This window comes from Tupaia chinensis, unplaced genomic scaffold, assembly GCF_000334495.1.
Source record: "Tupaia chinensis unplaced genomic scaffold, TupChi_1.0 Scaffold000099_1, whole genome shotgun sequence".
Taxonomy (NCBI): Eukaryota; Metazoa; Chordata; class Mammalia; order Scandentia; family Tupaiidae; genus Tupaia; species Tupaia belangeri.
The window spans coordinates 4,122,277-4,141,893 of record NW_006159563.1 but is presented as its reverse complement, the minus strand read 5'-3'; the positions used below and the strand labels follow the sequence as shown (position 1 = coordinate 4,141,893).

At 41.8% G+C, this 19,617-nt stretch overlaps 2 protein-coding genes across 2 annotated transcripts in view; one reads left to right on the top strand and one right to left on the bottom strand.

Annotated features, from left to right (window-relative positions):
- DHFR (dihydrofolate reductase) overlaps positions 1 to 19,455 on the bottom strand; it is a 36,445-nt gene extending 16,990 nt beyond the window's left edge. The window contains exons 1-4 of the mRNA XM_006143502.3: positions 19,225 to 19,455; positions 18,860 to 18,909; positions 16,816 to 16,921; positions 3,102 to 3,228 (exon numbers count right to left, since the gene is read on the bottom strand). Of these exons, the coding sequence (XP_006143564.1) occupies positions 3,102 to 3,228; positions 16,816 to 16,921; positions 18,860 to 18,909; positions 19,225 to 19,310 (369 nt within the window). The 5' untranslated portion in view covers positions 19,311 to 19,455. The remainder of the gene's footprint in view (positions 1 to 3,101; positions 3,229 to 16,815; positions 16,922 to 18,859; positions 18,910 to 19,224) is intronic.
- A 92-nt stretch (positions 19,456 to 19,547) lies between these two features.
- MSH3 (mutS homolog 3) overlaps positions 19,548 to 19,617 on the top strand; it is a gene marked incomplete in the record, with an annotated part of 248,405 nt that continues 248,335 nt past the window's right edge. Inside the window, 1 exon segment of the mRNA XM_014585921.2 lies at positions 19,548 to 19,617. Coding sequence (XP_014441407.1) covers positions 19,548 to 19,617 — 70 coding nt within the window.

Sequence of the window (19,617 nt, the reverse complement as noted above, 5' to 3'; positions counted from 1 at the left end):
AAAAAAAAAAAAAAAAAGCTAAAAAACGAAAAGAGAAGCAAGATCCCACAAATTTTTCTCCATAGGAAAAAACCACATATGTATATATGAATAAGACAGTATAGTTTCATAAGACGTTGACAACTGAAAACCTCAAGGACATATTTAGTAAACGCACATAAACTTGAGTAATATTTTCCTTTTTTGAGAGATAGTTACAATGATTATAGGGACATAATTTATTCTGCCTACAGTTGCGAACAAGTGAACTGGCCTGTTACTGTTAATGACTCTTACTAACCATTGCCGATAGTACTATTGATAATTTCTATAGAAAAAAACTGCTCTGGAATGAGTATCTTAAAATTCTAAAAAATGTTTTGAGTTCTAATGGCAGCTCTAAGAAAACAGTAACTGTTGATCTTCAAATAGCTTATAGGGAAAACAAACAAAAAATGTGTGCATATACACGAAATTCCAGGTGTTTGTTATCTTTTAAATTCTAAATAAGGGAACAGAACCAGTTTTCTGTTTTATTTTCAGTACTACAGCTTCTATTAAATCACTTATTTTTGCTACAACCAAATAAATAATCTACCAATTCTCACTGTACTCCAAAATTAGAAAACTGAATAGGGCACAACAGGTGGCTAAGGTGCTGGACTCCCACATGGCTGACTGTGGTTCAAGTCCTGGATCTGGCAGCTTGACACACACCAGACATGTGTGTGCGTGCCCAAAAGCCCAAGAGAGAAGAAGGGAGGAGAAGGGATTATGGTGTTGCCATAACCCCAGGGGGGAGATTTCTCACTTTCTCTCTCTCTCTCTGTCTCTCTGGTGAGCACATGTACCTTACAGCAAAAACCTCTCTGTCAAAAAAAAGGAGAAAACTGAGGACTAATTGCAGCAACATCTGATGCTGTGTACCAAAGTTGATATAAAGTAAACTTTCTGTAAAGGGCTTTGCAGACTATAGTTATCTTTGTAGCTAAAAGCACCATACACAATGTAAACAAATGGGCATAGTGGTGTTTCAATTAGACTTCATTTACAGTAACAGGCAGGGAGAAGGGATCTGGCCCATGAGAAGATAAGCCTGAATGATATATAAGCTGTTGTGACTGACATGAAGGAAGTGGATAATGTAAAACTATCACTTCTCTGAGGCCAGCAGGTGGCATGGTGCTGGACTCCCACATGGCTCACATTGGTTTGAGTCCTAGACCTGGTGGCTTGCTTTTTCACTGTCCCCCTCTCTCTCTGGTGAGTGTACATGCCCTATAGGAAAACTAAAACTAAAATAAATAAATAAATAAATAAAACTAAAAATAAATAATTCTAATAAACAAACAAAAAAAATATTTCACTTCTTTAGGTCTACTTCTTGGTTCTTCATATACATATAAGAATATGAAATGATAAATGCACTTAATTTTATGTACTTATATTGTTTAAAGAATACATTTTAAGGGACCAGCAGTTTGTGTAATGGCTATGTTGCTGGACTCCCATGTAGTTGATCGGGGTTCGCATCCCAGACCCAGTGGCTCAAAACTCACACCAGGCACATGTGTGTGCGTGCCCAAGATCCTGAGAGGAGAATGGAGGAGAAGGGATTGCAGCGTGGCCATCCCCCATCGGGGGGGATTTCTCGCTTTCTGTCTCTCTGTCTGGCGAGCGCAGGCACCCTATAGTAAAAACCTCTCAAAAAAAAATAAATAAAAAAAGAATACATTTTAAAGTGAATGTAGTACTGTATCATTCAAAATATGATAAATACTGAATAAAGACGTGACTTGTTTATTTTTAGAAGAATTTGTACTTAGACAAAAGATTAAAAAACAACAACCACCATTTTCCCCATTACAAATAGAGAAAATAAAAGGTTACGGAAAAGGCAACCCAAGAAACTGAGTCTTTATAATCCCATTTAGGGTCCTGGTATACTATTACTGTTATTTTTAATTGCCAGAGGGTGTGTGCACTTGCCAGCGAGAGAGAGAAAATGAGAGAATGCACACCCTCAATGGGGCATGGTCACATGACAAAACTTTTTCTTCCATTCCTCCATCCTGTTATGATTTGGGGCACTCGCACATGCCACTGGGGCCAGGACTTGAACCAGGGTTAGCAATATAGGATCCAGTTCCCAATGCATAGCACTTAACCATTGTGCTACAGGGCTGGCCTTACCTAGTCTTTCTAAAATAGTTTCAGTATATATGTTACCACAATCTCCAATGGTCAGGGGCTCATTTTTTTTTTTTTTTGTAACTCCCTAAATGTTAATCTTTTATTAGTATTTTAAAAAATCCAAGAATTTCATTCTCTCTCTCTCTTTTTTTTAAGTTTTTGCTATAACAAATGTACGCTCACTGGATAGAGATAGAAAAAGTGAGAAATTAGCCCAGGGGGATGGCCGTGCCACAGTCCCTTTTGCCTGGCATGATTTTCAAGTTACTGTGTTCGACCATGTGGGGATCCAGTGCCTTAACTACCAAGCCACTGGCTGGCCCACACTGCAACTTTTTAAAGCTAGAAGTCATTAAGTATCAAGCAGAAGGAAGAGCTCCTTTACACACTATTCTACCTTATGGCATGAAATCATGTAAGTACTCCTTCATGCTTTCACACTACATGAAAGTTGTTGAGGAAAAGTTTTCTGCTTCTAACAAATTCATAAATGTTAGCAAGGATGTATCAACTGAGAGGTCCATCCCTTCTCAGGAAGAGACGTACTTATTCTGGAAGAAAAGATGATGACTGCGTATCTAGGGCACATGCAGGGTAGGGGGAAGAGCGCAGTGCAAGTCTGATTCTCTGCAAAGGATTGAGAATGGTTTTAAATTGGAGATATCACCTATTCTGAACTAAAAACAGACTGGCACAGACCAAAGAATTTACCTTTACATTTTAGTTAGTTGGCATGATAGACTCAAACGAGTAATCCAAATTGACATGTCTGTACAACTTAGGGTACGGCAGTGTGCTGCTCATGGCCCCAACCCTCTTCAGGGTTCAGGCGATGGGTTATGCCCTGCCCCTCCCCACCCTCCTTTAAACGGCGGGAAAGCAAAGAGGAAGCAGAGATGAGCATTCCTTTCTATTTACAGATTACTCACCTTATAAACAGAACTACCTCCCACTATCCAAACCATGTCCACTTGATTAGCTAATTCTGGTTGCTCAATAAGTTTTAGGGCATCATTCAGACTTTTGGCAAGAAAATGAGCTCCTTGTGGAGGTTCCCTGATGTAAAAAAAAAAAAAAAAAAAAATTATACAGGTTTTATAAAACTCACTCATACTAGTCAAAAAATGAGGATAGGAAACAGTGGTTACAAAACTGAAATCATCATGAATCCTTTCCAAAAGAAGCACTTAACTTAAGCATGGCCTGTGAGCAATAATTCAACCTATATTTATGTATCTATGCTCTATCATGAATCAAAAAAGCCACATGAACTAACTTGTGGTATCTATGGTGACTGAAGGTCAGAACAGTAGAGGTCTCTAAACGGGTGGGTAGAGATGAACTGAGAAAGGGCCTAAGGGAACCTTCAGAGGTGACAGTTTCTTAGATCTAAGAGTTGTTGACGTAGGTATATGTAACTGCCAAAACTTAGCACATAAAAATGACTTAAGTAAGTCTTATTATTTAAGACTTAAGCAGTTCATTTTATGTAGTAATTACCTCACCCTGAATGAAAAACAAAACAAAAACCTAGGGCCAGCAGGTGGCGTGTCTGAGGTGGATTCCCACATGGGTGACCATGGTTCGCGTCCTGGACATGGTAGTTTCCTTTTTAACTCCCCCACCCCTTCTGGTTAAAAAAAAAAAAAAAAAATTTGGCTGGTAGGTGCTATGGTGGATAAAGGTATGGATTTCCACATGGCTGACCATGGTTTGAGTACTGGACCTGGCAGCTTGCTTTCTCACTTTCCCTTTTTCTCTGTCTCTGTCTGGTCAGATTAAAAAAGAATGGGGTCAGTGGGTGGTGTGGTGGTTAAGGTGCTGGACTCCCACATGGCTGACCACAGTTCAGGTACTGGACCTGTTGGGTTGCTTTCTCAAGTCCCCCCTTTTTTTTCTGTATCTCTGGTTAAATGAAAAAAATATAATAATAATAATAATAAAATTAAATAAATAATTCTTTTTTTTTTGGAGAGTTTTTTTTGCTATAGGGTGCGTGCGCTCACCAGAAAGACAGAGATAGAGAGAGAGAAAGGGAGAAATCACCCCCCCAGGGGGGATGGCCATGCCGCAATCCCTTCTCCTCCTTTCTCCTCTCAGGATCTTGGGCACGCACGCACACGTGCCTGGTGTGAGTTTAAGCCGCTGGGTCCGGAACTCGAACCGAGGTTGACTACGTGGGAGTCCAGCGACATAGCCATTACACTAACTGCTGGTCCCAAATAAATAATTCTTTAAAAATAATAATGACAAACAGAATTAAATAATTCTTTTAAAAAAGGTAAATAAATTAAATAAATAATTCTTTTAAAAAAACCCTAAAGGTTGAATTCTAGCTAGCATATAAAATGAAATATTTAAGTGGAAATGTATTAATACTAATGTCTTCCACTTATTTTGAAATGTCTACAAAGAATAAGACCCATTGATGGATGGATGGTATAGGGGAGAAAAGTATAATTTTTCCTCAACCCTTAAACCAAAGACAGATTAACAACAGAAAAACAAGCAAGTTTATTAACACATGCAGAACACATCATGTGGGAAAAACCTCAGTGGAAAGTACTCAAACTAGTGGCTTAGAGTCTGGCTTAAACAATGATAGTCAGGACTGGAATAGTAATGTTTTGGTTAATGATAGACCACATATGAGAAAATGAACCATAAGATTATAATGAAGCTGAAAATTTTCTATCACACAGTGATGTTGTAGCTATTACAAAACTGTAATGAAACACCTTTCTTATTTGCAGTGATATTGGTATAAGAGACCTAAATGCATAGCACTTACGATGACGTATGGGTACGTAACACTTGATAAGTAACTGACTCTTGAGGCAGGCAGGAGGTGTGATGGTTAAAGGCGCTAGACTCTCACGTGGCTGACAGTCAGTGGTTAGTCCCAGACCTGGCGGCTTGCTCTCTTACTTTCCCCCTCTCTCTCACTCTGTCTCTCTCTGGTCAAATTTAAATAAATAAAAAAAGAAAGAAAAAAGGAAGTTAAATCAATCTTTTTTTAAAAGGAGAAGTGAATGTTACTGGCTTATATATTTACGGCACTATACTTTCTACTGTGATTATACACAGTTGGAGTCTACCGCTACTTATAGAACGTCTGCTGTAAGACAGCATGCTGTGTGATGCTGGCTGCCTCAGAAATCTTGTCTCTTGATGGCATCGCTGCACCCTGTGCCTGATTTACTCCCAGGCAGTCTTCACCATGGCCCTTTAGTGGAACAAGATGTGGAGGCAGAGGCAGTGATACTGATGATCTCTGCGATGGCTTGTGTCTCAGTTTTTAACACAAAAATTAAAAGCTGAGAAATATAAACAAAAAAATTTAAAAATAGGAAAAAGCTTCTAGAATAACAACATAAAGAAAAAATATTTCTTTCTTTCTTTTTTTTTTTCGAGGTTTTTGCTATAGGGCGTATGAGCTCACCAGAATGACAGAGAGAGACAGAGAGACAGAAAGTGAGAAATCACCCCCTGAGGGATGGCCATGCCACAGTCCTTTCTCCTCCATTCTCCTCTCAGGATCTTGGGCCTGTACGCACACGTGCCTGACATGAGTTTAAGCCACTGGGTCTGAGACCCAAACCACAGTGGGCTACATGGGAGTCTGGCGATGTAGCCATTACGCCAACTGCTGGTCCTGAGAAAAAATATTTCTGTATAGCTGTACAATGTGTTTGTTTTTGAGGCTATGTATTATTACAGAATTCTCAAAAACCTGAAAAAAACTTTCATTTATATAGTAAAAAGTGACAGTAAGGTTAGTTTTATTACTTACTAATAAGTATTATTTATTACTTAATATTAATTTAAAAAATTAAGAAATATGTATGAAGCTGACCCTAGGTCTGGTGGTTAAGTGACTCAGATCCCACACTGCCAACTGCAGTTTGAATCCTAGCCCTATTGTTTGAAATGCATACCAGGCATGTGTGCAGGTGTATCCTCAAAATTCCAACAGGATGGAGAAATGAAGAAGGGACTGGGGGTGACCACTCCCCATTGGAGGGTGCTTCCTCTCTGTTTCTCTGCCAAGTACACACATCTTTTAGCAATTAAAAAAAAATGGAATAAATGTAGCATAGCCTAGGATTTTATGTTTATCACCACTAACTCATCCAGAGCAACTTCTAGTCCTGCAAGCTCCTTGTAGTAAGTGTTCTATATGGGTGAGCCTATTTAAAACCTTTTATATCATTTTTCACTATACCTTCTCTACATTTACACATATATATGTGCGTGTGTATATGTAAATATATATATATATATAAAAGTATATATATATATAAATATATAAATATATATATATTTGCTAGAGGGTGTGTGTGTTCACTGGAGAGAGAGAGAGAACAAGCACCCTCTATGGGGCATGGTCACACCTCAATTCCTTCTCTTTCAATTCTCCCTCCTTTTTGAGATTTTGGCCATATATACATACATGTCTAGGGTGTTTCTCAAGCTTTTGAGTCTGGGACTTGAACTGTGCAGTTGGCCATATGGGATCCAGCCACCTTAACTACCAGGCCCTGGGGTGGCCGTTGATATGTTTCAATACACAAATATCGCTGTGTTATAATTACCTGCAGCATTTGGGCTGGCATGTGGCATGGTGGTCGGGGCACTGGACTACCACATGGCTGACCGCCAGTTTCAGTCCTGGATCTGGTGACTTGCTTTCTCATTTTCCCTTTCACTCTGGTCAAATTAAAATAATAATGAGGGACCAGCAGATGGCGTAATGGTTATGCTGCTGGACTCCCACACAGTTGACCACAGTTCAAGTCCTGGACTTGGTGGCTTAAACCTCACAAAGGACGCATGTGTGTGGATGCCCAAGATTCCAAGAGAAAAACAGAGGAGAAGGGATTGTGTTGTGGACATCTCCCAGTGTGTGTGTGTGTGTGTGTGTGTGTGTGTGTGATGTCTCCCTATCTCCCAGTGTGTGTATGCGTGTGTGTGTGTATGTGATGTCTCCCTTTCTGTCTCTCTGGCGAGTGTATGTGCCCTATAGCAAAAATCTCTCTAAAAAAACCCAAAAAACCAACCAAACAAAAAAAACTGCCTACATTATTCAGTAGAGTGACACGCTGTATAGATTTGCAGCCTGGGACCAATTGGCTACACCACAGAGCCTGGGTACGTAGGAGGCTATGCCATTTAGGTTTGGTAATGTTCCCACAATGAAATCACCTAATGAGGCGATTCTCAGAATGTATCCCATCATTAAGCAACACATGACTGTGTATCCAACACAGAACAATACATTTCTGAGAAGCGACAAGTCAAATGGGAATAGTCCCAGGCTTCCAAACTGTGAGAAACTGTGGGAAGGAAAATATATGGGAAGACTCATGGAGTCGTCTGCTCCCAGACCCTAAGCTGATAAAGAATATAAAGAAAAATTTACATCCTGTCTTCAAGTGGAAGGGTAGGGAAGATAGAAAAACTTTTTTTCTTTTTTTTTTTTTTAGAATTATCCTTTCAATTATTATTTTTTTTAAGAGAGATTTTTGCTCTAGGCATGTGCGCCCACCAAAGAGACAGAAAGCAAGAAACACCCCCGCATCCCTGGGAAGGGGGATGTCCATGCTGCAATCCCTTCACCTCCATTTTCCTCTCAGAATTTTGGGCATGCATGCACAAACACCCGGCATGAATTTTAAACCACTGGGTCTGGGACTCAAACTGTAGTTGACTTATGTGGGAGTCCAATGACATAACCATTATACCATCTGCTGGTCCCAGAATTATCCATTCAATTTTATTTATCATTATTATTAATTTCTTACAGGACACATGCACTCATGAGAAAGAGAGAAAGAGAGAGAGAGAGAGAGAGCGAGCACGCGCGCGCAAGCTGTCAGGTCTGAGACTAGAACCGTGGTCAGCCATGTGGGAATCCAGTGTCCTAACCATGCCACCTGCTGGCCCCAGACCTTTTATCTTTGTAAATTTCTGTTCTGCCTTTAGGTAAACAGAGAGAGGAGGTAGAGCGCTCTCCTGCATCTTAGCTGGCTTTAGACCAACAATCCTCCCCAATGTGCTAGAGAGGCATATTCTGCTTTTCTTCAATGGATGTGCAATAAAGCCAGCAGTCTATAGTTAATAGTGAAATCTAGGTGGTAGGTGTGCAAGTGTTTACTGTAAAGTTCCTTCTATGCATTTGAAAATTTTCATGATAAAATGTTCACTAGAGTGATATGTTCAAATGACTGTAGAAAAGTATAGGATGATATTCAAACTGTTAATTCACGGTTACCTTTCAGAGTGAGGAAGGGTCTTCTATGTCTCAAACATCACAGAAATGAAGCATTCAAAAATGAGCTTGTGGGAACCAGCAGTTAGCATAATGGCTATGTCGCTGGACTCCCACGTAGTCGACCGCGGTTCGCATCCCGGACCCGGTGGCTTAAAACTCACGCCAGGCGCGTGTGCGTGCGTGCCCAAGATCCCGAGAGGAGAATGGAGGAGAAGGGATCGCGGCGTGACCATCCCCTCTGGGGGGTGATTTCTCGCTTTCTGTCTCTATGTCTTTCTCTATCTGTCTGGCGAGCGCACGCGCCCTGTAGCGAAAACCTCTCCAAAAAAAAAAAAAAAAAAAAAAGAAAAAGAAAAAAAAAATGAGCTTGTCATTACTTTTGTAATTACAAATTCAAAAGGGAAGTTAATTAGTTTCAATATTTACACTGATTAGCTCAGTCGTCCCAACCTTCAAAACTTTGTTTCTGGAAGGGATAAGGGTTAAAAATTCCCTTCATAGGGACTGTCAGGTGGTGTTGTGGTTAAGGCACTAGACTCCCACATGGTTGATTGTAGATTAAGTCCTGGACCTGGTGGCTTTCTTTCTCATTCCTCCCTGCCCCTCACTCTTTCTCTCTGGTCAAAATAATAATAGTAGGGAACCAGCAGTTAGCGTAATGGCTATGTCGCTGGACTCCCACGTAGTTGACTGTGGTTCGCGTCCCGGACCCGGTGGCTTAAAACTCACGCCGGGCGCGTGTGCGTGCGTGCCCAAGATCCCGAGAGGAGAATGGAGGAGAAGGGATTGCGGCGTGACCATCCCCCCTGGGGGGTGATTTCTCGCTTTCTGTCTCTATGTCTCTCTCTGTCTGTCTGGCGAGCGCACGCACCCTATAGCAAAAACCTCTCCAAAAAAAAAAAAAAAAAGTAAATAATTAAAAAAAATTTCCCTTCAAAAATGAGGGAACATGCAGAGTTAAACGTTATGGAGATTAGATAATAGAAACACAATTCAAAGTCAAGTTCTTAGCCTGGTGCCTTAAAAAGATTACATAATTGCCTTTGATCTAGTACTTCTAACAATGATTAGTCAAGAATTAATGGGAACTATTCATTCTCTTGGTTACCTCCTTCCTCTCTTCCAGATATATATTTTACTTATTCATTTCTTGTCACCTATAAAGTAGTTAGGATAGAGCAAAGAAGATACTTTAACTCAAAGCTGGAAAAAGAATTAGACACCAGGGAGAAGTCAGATGTGCCAGGCCATCTCCTGAGTTTTCAGGAAAGTGGCAGGGACTAGGCTGGACCAGGCTCTTGGGGAAAAAATTGAGTCAAGAAGAAACTAAGAGCTGGTTATGGGGAATAAGATCATCCAGTGAATAAAGCCCAAGATAAACGAAACAGAGTCCTGGTGGTTTCGGCAGGTGTGGAACAATGCCTTCACATGGCTCAAGGCCTCAGGTGAAAACTACTTGCTTGCCCTTCTGCAGTGAGTCTGGACAAGATAAATGAGGAACTGATTAAGGATTTGTTTCAGATTTAAACTACAGTGTATTGTAATTTACTTCACTGCTACATCACCTTCCTATAATGATTTCAAACCAAGCCAGATTAGATTTCCCAACGAGAGAGAGTTGGCATATGGTGGCATGTGTATTCTGGCCCAAGAAATGTGCGGACATGCTGGGTGCCTTGCTTTCGAGAGCCGTAGAGTTCTTCAGTCGGTCTGATGAAGAATAAATAACACAACGTACAGAGCAAGCACCCTATTTAATATAACCAACAGTCCTATGAATAGGAAGTACTGTGACTCTTTTTTACAGACGAGGAAATCGAGGCTGAGAGGTTACGTCACCAGTGGCCACCGGGCTAGAAAATAGTGGACCTGGAAGTTAAACTATGGCAGCCTGAATCTGGAGCTAAAGTTGTAACTTCTTACAAAGATGTATTTCATCTCGTGGCGAAAAGCTATAGGAGCTGCAGACTCCAGTCCCGGAAATGTCAGGATCGTGGGGCCTGTATTAGGCAAAGCCCTCTGACCTGTGTTCTCTGGCCTCCAGCAGCCTCACCTGGCATCCCAGGGTGTGATATAAATATTAGGTTGTAGAGACATGACATATTTTTCTTTTATCTTTTTTTTTTTTTTTTTTTTTTTTGGGGGGTGGTTGGTGTGGGGTGTGTGGCCCCGGGGGGGGGGGGGAGGGACAGAGAGAGGGAAAGTGAGAAATCACCCTCCTCCTAGGGGGAATGGTCATGCCACAATTCCTTCTCCTCCCTTCTCCTTCTGGGAGGCATGCACGCACATGCACCTGGCATGAGTTTCAAGTCACTGGATCTGGGACTCGAATCGTGGTCAGCCATGTGGGAGTACAGGATGGAACTGTTACACCACCTGCCCATAACGTTATTTTTCCTAGGTTTTTCTATGCAAAAATGCATCATGACTTTTCTGACGACCCACTGTGCCTAATATGAAAGAGAATGGCTTGGCAGACGGAATTGTGGCCTAATTTTCCTGGGCATTGTTGGGAGAAAACTTAAAAACAATAAAAATCTAGAGAAGAACAGTATGTTGTTCTTCAAGAATCCAGAAACACGTTCAATTTAAGACCTTTCATACTCAGCCTGTAAGAATTATCTCCGATTATAAAAAATTAGTTTAATCATGATCTATCTTCATTATTCCATTTATAATCAAATACTGTGCATATACTAAAAATATTTAACGGAAATTTCTTTTTTTAATTGAAAATTTTATTTGTCATACTGTGGGAGAGCAAATACCCTCAACAGATCTCACCACACTGCAAGTTTTGCCCAGCTTCCTGGCCAGCCAGGATCATATCATGGGCATGCACGCGTGTACCTATAGTATTCAGGGTGACTCAGGATCTGAATTTGGGTCCCCGATACGGCTCCAACATCATGCCTGTTCCACCATGGCTGGGCCCAGAAATTTGTTTTCGAATACATCAAAGGGGGTGAAGAGGCAGGTTACAAAGTAGTATTATGTGGGATAATCCGATTTTATAAATCATCAAAAGACCTTTCCTTCTGTGATGATTTCTGTACCCCTACTTTGCCTGGAGATAGAAGCTGGGCATAGAGATAAGGAAACAGTTTCTGTACTGAAAAAGATCACGATGGCAGTTAGAAAAGCATCTCAGCAGTAACTACAGAGTAAGACAAGGACACACAATGGGGAGAGCAGAGGGTGCTACAGAGGAGGTGGCGGTGCATCATCTGGCGTGGGGAGAGGAGGAAGGACACTCCTTGGAGCACAGTTCCTTGTTGGCTGTCAAAGGGGATACAAAGAGGTGCAAAAGCACAGAATATAGTTCAGTATAGCTATTACTGTGGGTTATACTAAAACTATTCAACTCCAGAAAGCCTTAAGAAAGTTGAGGAGGGACCAGCAGGTGGTGTGGTGATTAAGGTGTTGGACAGTCCACATGGCTAACCATGGTTCGAGTTGCGGATCTGGTGGCTTCCTTTGTCCCTTTCCCTCTCTCTCTCTCTGTGTGTCCTTCTCTGGTCAAATTAAAAAAATAAATGGATAAATAAATAAAATTAAATAGGGACCAGCAATTAGCGTAATGGCTGGTGCTGACCTCCCCTCTAGTTTACCTGTTGCTGAACTCCCATGTAGTCTACCGTGGTTCGAGTCCCAGATCTGGTGGCTTAAATTCACACTGGGCACGTGCGTGTGCGTGCCCAAGATCCCGAGAGGAGAATGGAGGAGATTGCGGTGTGGCCATCCCCCCTGGGGGGTGATTTCTTGCTTTCTATCTCTGTGTCTCTGTCTTTCTGGCAAGCACAAACGCCCTATAGCAAAAACCTCTAAAAAATAAATAAGTAAAATAATAATTTTTAAAAAAGAAAGTTGAGGATAGAAGAAAGGTAGTATAAAAATAAATTTAAAAAATTAATAAAATAAAATGAAATATTACAACAAAAAAGAAGAAAGATAGTCTGTGGTGAGACTGAAAATACTAACAGGTGGAACCACAGAGCATGGTCCCAGGGACAGAAAATAGAATCTATAATAACATAGGGAGGAGTTTGTGAGGGGATTTTTGTCTCAAGAATGAGAGAAGGAAGAACAAAAAGCTAAATTAAGGTGCAAACGAGATGAGCCTGTTCACTGTGACCTCATTTATGTTAATATGGCTATAAACTACAAAGTGGCAAGGCTGTGGGTGGAGGTAGGAATTATCCGTATGGCATCACCCATGTGCCCAAAACTTTACATATAAGATTTCAATGAATCTTGGGACCACCATATGGCATAATGGTTATGTTGCTGGACTCCCACATGACCAACTGTGGTTCGAGTCCCAGACCCAGAGGCTTGAAACTCACTTTGGGTACATGTGCGTGCATGCCCAAAATTCTAAGAGGAGAATGGAGGAGAGGGTACTGCAGTGTGGCCATCCTTCTTGGAGGGTGATTTCTCGCTTTCTATCTCTGTCTCTCCAGTGAGCACAAACACCCCATAGGAAAACATTTCTCTCTCTAAAAAAAGAAAAGAAAAAAGATTTCAATGAATCTTAAAAATTACCCTAAGAAGCTATCATTCCTAATCTTACTTAGGAGGTAAGGAAATTGAGGCTCAGCAAGGCTCACTTGTAACCAGCCTAAAGCCACACAGTTAATGGTTAATGAGCACTTATTAGAAGCCAGGTCAGTCCACGTTTGCTATACTTAGTTTATAAGTGGCAGGGAGAGAAATGCAGCTCTAAGAAGAGGAAAAAGTTTTAATCATTGGAGAATATAATAGTGAAATCATAAAAAAACGATCATACCATGAAATTCAGACCACTTTCATGGATTTGAGACAATTTGGAACATCTTATTAAAGATCATGGAGGCAATTTTGTATATGCCAACAATGATGTCAAAACTTGAAGCTGCTTTATTGAGATATAATCACCTTCCATACAATTTACCCCTTTTAACCTTTATGTATTTTCTAGTTTTGCAGCACGATGCATGTGCTCTTTGGAGAGAAAGAGAGGGAAGTGATAAATCACACTGCCCCCCAGGGGGGACGGTCTTGCCACAATCCCTTCTCCTTCAGTCTCCTCGGGATTTTAGGCACACATGCGCACATGTCCGGTGTGTTTTCCAAGCTGCTGGGACTCAAACTGCACTGTTGGCCATGTGGGATCCAGTCACCCCCAACCACCACACGACCTGCTGGCCCCAATTTACTTTTTTAAAGTGACTTAGCATACTCAGAGTTGTGCGACCATTGCCACTATCTACTTTGGGACATTTCCATCACACCACAGAAAAGCCTGCGCTGTCAGCAGTCAACCCCGCCTCTACTTCAGTTCTCAGAGCTATAACCTGACTGTCGGGAAGGCTGAGGAAAAGCATTTTGCCCCCTCACCTAGGGAAACAGTAACCCAATAAACTAGTGTTTGGCAGCACACTTTGGGGTTACCCTGAGAATTCAGTTTCTTTATACATTGGAAGAGCGAAGACTGAGTCTGTTTAAAAGCTTGTATTTACAGTGCTATGGTGATCACCATGTGTAAATCCTGCCCTTTCACTCAGGACCCAGCAATGCTTGGCATACACACACTCAGTGTATGTGTAGAACTGACCAGCAAGTCGGAAAGTCAGGGGAAGAACAAAAAAGGCTAACTCTGAAATTTATTACTAACTGCTATCACTATTTCCCTGGCATGCTTGACAATAAAGCTTTAAAATGTTCTCATCTGTTAAAAAAAGTGAAATACACTAACAAATGTTGTATATAAATATATAAGCAACCAAACCCAATTACATCCACCACAGGGGGGTAATAAAGAAGAAATTAGACTCATCCTTTGAGGAGAAATGCTGGCTCAACTGAACATATCCCCCACTGAGATTTCTTTATGTTTGTTTTGGCTCAAGCTAGCCATAAATAAACTTAAGTAGTAGTCAAGAATGGTATTAGTGTCTCTGAGAATGGTATTACAGTCTGTGAATTTGGATTCTGCCAAGGAAAGAGAGAATCAGAATATCCTAGCAACCAGGAGAATAGCAGGAAGACAGAGGCAGATGACAAGACGCGTACCACCATATTCCCTGGCGTCCAGAGGCGATCGATGAAAATCATCTGGTCCACCTGCTTCTAGGCTGCTACCCACTGCTGTTCTAGAAAGGATGTGTGGGCAAATCAACATGAGGCTGAATCGTCACAGCCTGCAGCTTGTGTATGTTCTTCTCTTCCGTGGTGTGTAACTTGGCTAGGCTACAGTCCCTGGTTATTCACACTAGTTTAGGTGCTTCTGGGAAGGTCGTTGGAAAACGTGATTCTGTCTATAAGTAGTTGACATTAACCTGGGTAGGCCTGACTTAGTCAATGAATTGGCCTTGGGAAGAGTCAGGGTTTCTCTGAGAAATTTCACCTCCGCAGCTTTGGTCCTTATTGGTGAGTTTGAGCCACCCCTTTGTGATAGCCACCCTCCAGATATTACAGACAATCTCACCTAGCTCACCCTGTAAAACAATTCCTGCAATAGAACGCTATTACATATGTATGCATGTGCACACCCCCCCACACACACTGGGTGTTTTTGTGATTGAACCCTAACACAGATGGCAAAGAACTATTATGACTATTGTTCTTAAGCAAGTAGTGCCGGAGGTGCTGCATTCTTATCAGCTAAAGAAGGATGATTAACATGCCAGTCCCTAACTTTCTCTCAGGTCTAGTTCAGGGGACAACCACTCACCCCATCCCCCTTAAAAACAACAACAGAAACTCCTTGAGATTCAAAGAGTTACTGGAGGATCAGGACTAATGTGAACAACAACAACAAAAAAACAAACAAAATACAAACCAGGATCCATCACATGTGGAGTAAATGGCATGGAAGCCATGGTCAAGTCAAACCACAGGAATTGACTTCATATGAAGAAATTCCTCCCTGTGAAGTCTCCAGGCATTTCTAGACATCAGGAACTATCTACTCCAATGTTAGATTAGACTGCAGAAAATTCCTAGCAGAGGCCAACTGGAGGTACTCCTTTTCCCCAGGATTATTTCCTTACAGGTAAAATAATTTTTTAAAACATAATTTTTAAATTAAATTAATTATTATTTTAATTTGCTATAGGGTACATGTGCTCACTAGCGAGGGAGAGAGAAGGGAAGTGAGAAAGCAACCTGCTAGGTCCAGGATTTGAACCACCAACGGCCATATGGGAGTCCAGTGCCTTAACCACCATGCCACCTGCTGGCCCTAGAGTAAAATTTTTTACCTTCAGATACTAGGTAAAGAACATAAGCACAAAGTATTATTTTGGTATTGCAGTTAATTAGGAATAATAACCATAAGAGTATGACTAGTTGGGACCAGCAGTTAGCATAATGGCTATGTCGCTGGACTCCCATGTGGTCGACTGTGGTTCGCGTCCTGGACCTGGTGGCTTAAACTCACGCCAGGCGCGTGTGAGTGCATGCCCAAGATCCCGAGAGGAGAATGGAGGAGAAGGGATCGTTGTGTGGCCATCCCCCCAGGGGGTGATTTCTCGCTTTCTATCTCTCTCTCTCTCTCTGTCTGGTGAGTGCTCTCAAAAAAAAAAAAAAAAAGAGTATGACTAGTTTTGGGACCAGCAGTTAGCATAATGGCTGACTAGTTTTGGGACCACCAGTTAGCATAATGGCTATGTCGCTGGACTCCCATGTAGTCGACCACGGTTTGTCCCAGACCCAGTGGCTTAAAACTCACGCCGGGCGCGTGTGCCTGTGTGTGTGCCCAAGATCCCGAGAGGAGAATGGAGGAGAAGGGACCGCAGTGTGGCTATCCCCCATGAGGGGTGATTTCTCGCTTTCTATCTATCTGTCTGTCTGGTGAGTGCACACGCCCTATAGCAAAAACCTCCCAAAAAAAAAAAAAAAAAAAAAATGTATGACTAGTTTCAGCTCATTCTAAAATTCACTGAATTTAGGTCTAGGTCCAGAGAGGGGACAACCTTTTGATTCTGCCAAGTCACTAAACATATACTTTTATTTACTGTAAAAACAAATAAGTTATTGATTACATTGTGTAACTAATACTTGAGTCTATTAAGCAGTGATTCAAGGAACTGATATTTGAGTTTATTAAATAATGGTCAAGATTGCAAATCTGTTACCAATAGTGAGATTTAATGTTTCATGTACCTTTTAGAGGTGAAGTGATAAAATCAATCATTTAAGTAGCAGAATAAGTTATTGTCATATGGTATAAATAATGCATTCATTTCCTATAATTACCTCCATAATATTAAGCAGGCTTATCAATAGCTACTTATAAACTATTTTATTTTGTCACATACTTATTTCTACTCTAAGAAATGAAACATGATGTTTTTTTGGTGGTGAAATCATATTATGGTACTTACTTGAGTTCTCTACTGAGAACTAAATTAATTCTGTCTTTTAAAGGCCGATTCTTTTCAGGAATGGAAAACCAGGTCTTCCTACCCATAATCACGATATTTTGTTTACCTGTAAAATCACATAGAAGGATAAGTATATTTTGGGAATATGCAAATATTTCCATATATTCATAGACACATGAGGGTGAAAAATATGAGTCATAGTGACATCTAGTGGATCTCCTTTGAAAAACACCTTAACCAAAATTCACACCTATCCATTATCTAAATTCAGTAACTATAATTTTTCCTTTCTCTTTGAGCAATTAATATCCAGTATTTAGTTTTAGTCAATTACAATCATGTATGACATAGTAAAAAGTAAAGATTCTGGGTCAAAGTACTTAAGTTCAATGCATCCTTTCATCCATACTAACAATGTGCTTTATACTCCGTTTATATAAATGGAGATAGCAGTGATTCCTGGTTGTAGAGTATTGTGGGGATTAAAGATTTAGACTATTGTTCATGTAATCTCATTATCCATATTTGCATTCTTTGTAGGTGTACCTTAAGTCATTCTTTTAAAATCCACTCAATTATATTAAAACATGTCCAAATTTACTTCTATCCTTTTTCAAGTGTAACTCTTCCATAAGACTTTATACATATCCCTGGCATTTTTGCTTTTATAACTTAGGAGAAAAAAAGACTTGAGAGTCAGGTATCTGGATCAAAGGAACATTAACATTACCAGATCATACTCAGGGTTCTTCAAAGTGGTTTGTTTCAATTCTCCAGCTTTGGGTTCTTGTCATCTTGTCTCTACCAATGACCCAAGCCCCAAATCCAAGGGCCCTGTATCTGTGCTAGTAAGTTATGTGCACCTGCTCCTTTCTTACCGTTTCCCTGTTTACTCTGCCATTCTTCTTCCTATGACCACAAGTATACATGCTCCTTAAGTTTTTGTTGTTGTTGTTGTTTTCTTTTTTTGCTATAGGGCATGTGTGCTCATGAGAGACAAAGGGAAAGTGAGAAATCACCCTAAAGAGGATGGCCATGCCACAATCCCTTCTCTACTCTCCTCTTAGGTTTTGGATACGATGGATGTTTTTCAAGCTACCAGGTCCAGAACTCAAACTACACAATCAGCCATGTGGGATCCAGCTGCCTTAACCACCATGCCACCAGTTGGTCTATGTCTCAAGTTTTAGATGCCAGCAGGTGGCATGGTGGTTAAGACACTGGACTCCCACATGGCCAAACACAGTTTGAGTCTCAGATATGGCCATCTGAAACTCACGCCAGGCGTGTATGCGAGCCCAAAATTCAGAGAGGAGAATGGAGAAGAGATTGTGGCATGGTCATCTTTTCTGGGGGGTGATTTCTCACTTTCTCTGTGTCTCTCGTGAGTGCACATGCCCTATAGCAAAACAAAACAAAACAAAACAAAACAAAACAAAACAAAACAAAAAAACTCTCTGGAGAAAAATAAGTTTTAAACAAGGTCCACCCCTATATTCTTTGCCTTAGTTATCCTATTCTCTTAAATAGCTGATTTCACTTAGTTTTCTGTGTCTGAAATTATTGTGGATGCCTACAGACATCTCAAAATTGCCATCATCACAACTGCTTACTCTTTTATTCCTTCCAGAGCCAGGACCCTAAAACTGAAAATATTAAAGTTCATCTTTAATGCCTTGGTGCATGGCTTTAAATTCTAGATATCCAAAACTGAGGATCCTGTAGTAGTTTTTAAAATTTGTATCTTCCCCACTGTCCTCCTTAGCCTATCCAGCAGTGCTTCCAAAGGTTTCCTCAGTGCTAACCTCCACCGGAGCCTCTTCCAGCTGACAATTGTGCCCAATACCTGAACTGTACACGTGCACCTGCATAAAATTTCAATAACTTTTTTTTTTTTAAGAATGTTTAATGAACCTTGGGAACTATATCCAGATAAATGGTAAGGAGAAAGGTCCCATATAAACATGGAAAAGTTTCCATTTAAATCGCATTTGCAATGGTAAGACCCTTGGCAAATACCAACCACTTAAAAATCCCACGTTACCTTCTACTGAAGAGGTTGTGGTCATTCTCTGGAAATACTTAAATTCATTCCTACATGTTAAGAGAAACACAGCGTCACTCAAAGGTCTCAATGCCAAAACACCCAATAGGTTTTCTCCAGGGCTTGGACTTTGCTCTGGGCCCGGACAAGGTCCCCAGGGGCAGCAGGTTCTGGACAGAAATCAACAACTGGGCCTCCGCGCCGCAGCCCCAGAAGCCAGCCTGGGCCCACCCCGCCTGTCGGCTCCGGTTGCCAGGCGGACCCCACCCTCCTACGGCGAGTCTGCCCTGCGCATCCCGGCCCAGGCGCCCCGATGCGTGGCAGGCTGTGCCAGCCTCAGCCCCCCAAGCCCAGCCCGCAGGTACCTGAGCGGAGGCCAGGGCAGGTCCCCGTTCTTGCCGATGCCCATGTTCTGGGACACAGCGACGATGCAGTTTAGCGGACGAACCATGACAGCAGCGGGAAGCAGCTCCGAGCTCGCTTTCGACTCCGGGAGGCCCGGCAGAGTTTGGCGGGAAATCGGGGCCGCCCCGCCCCTCGGCCCTATTTGTGCAGGCGAGGCTCCGCCCTCCCGCCCCGGCGCACGGCAGGGTCGCGGCGTGCTCGTGCCCGCAGACGCCGGGGAACTGCGGCCTCGGGCTCGCGCTCCCGGCTGGGGCCTGCCCCTGGTGTCACTCCTGGTCCGGCGATGTCTCGCCGAAAGCCTGAGTCGGGCGGCGCCGCTGCTGCCCGCCCAGCCCCTGGGAGGCAAGCGGTTT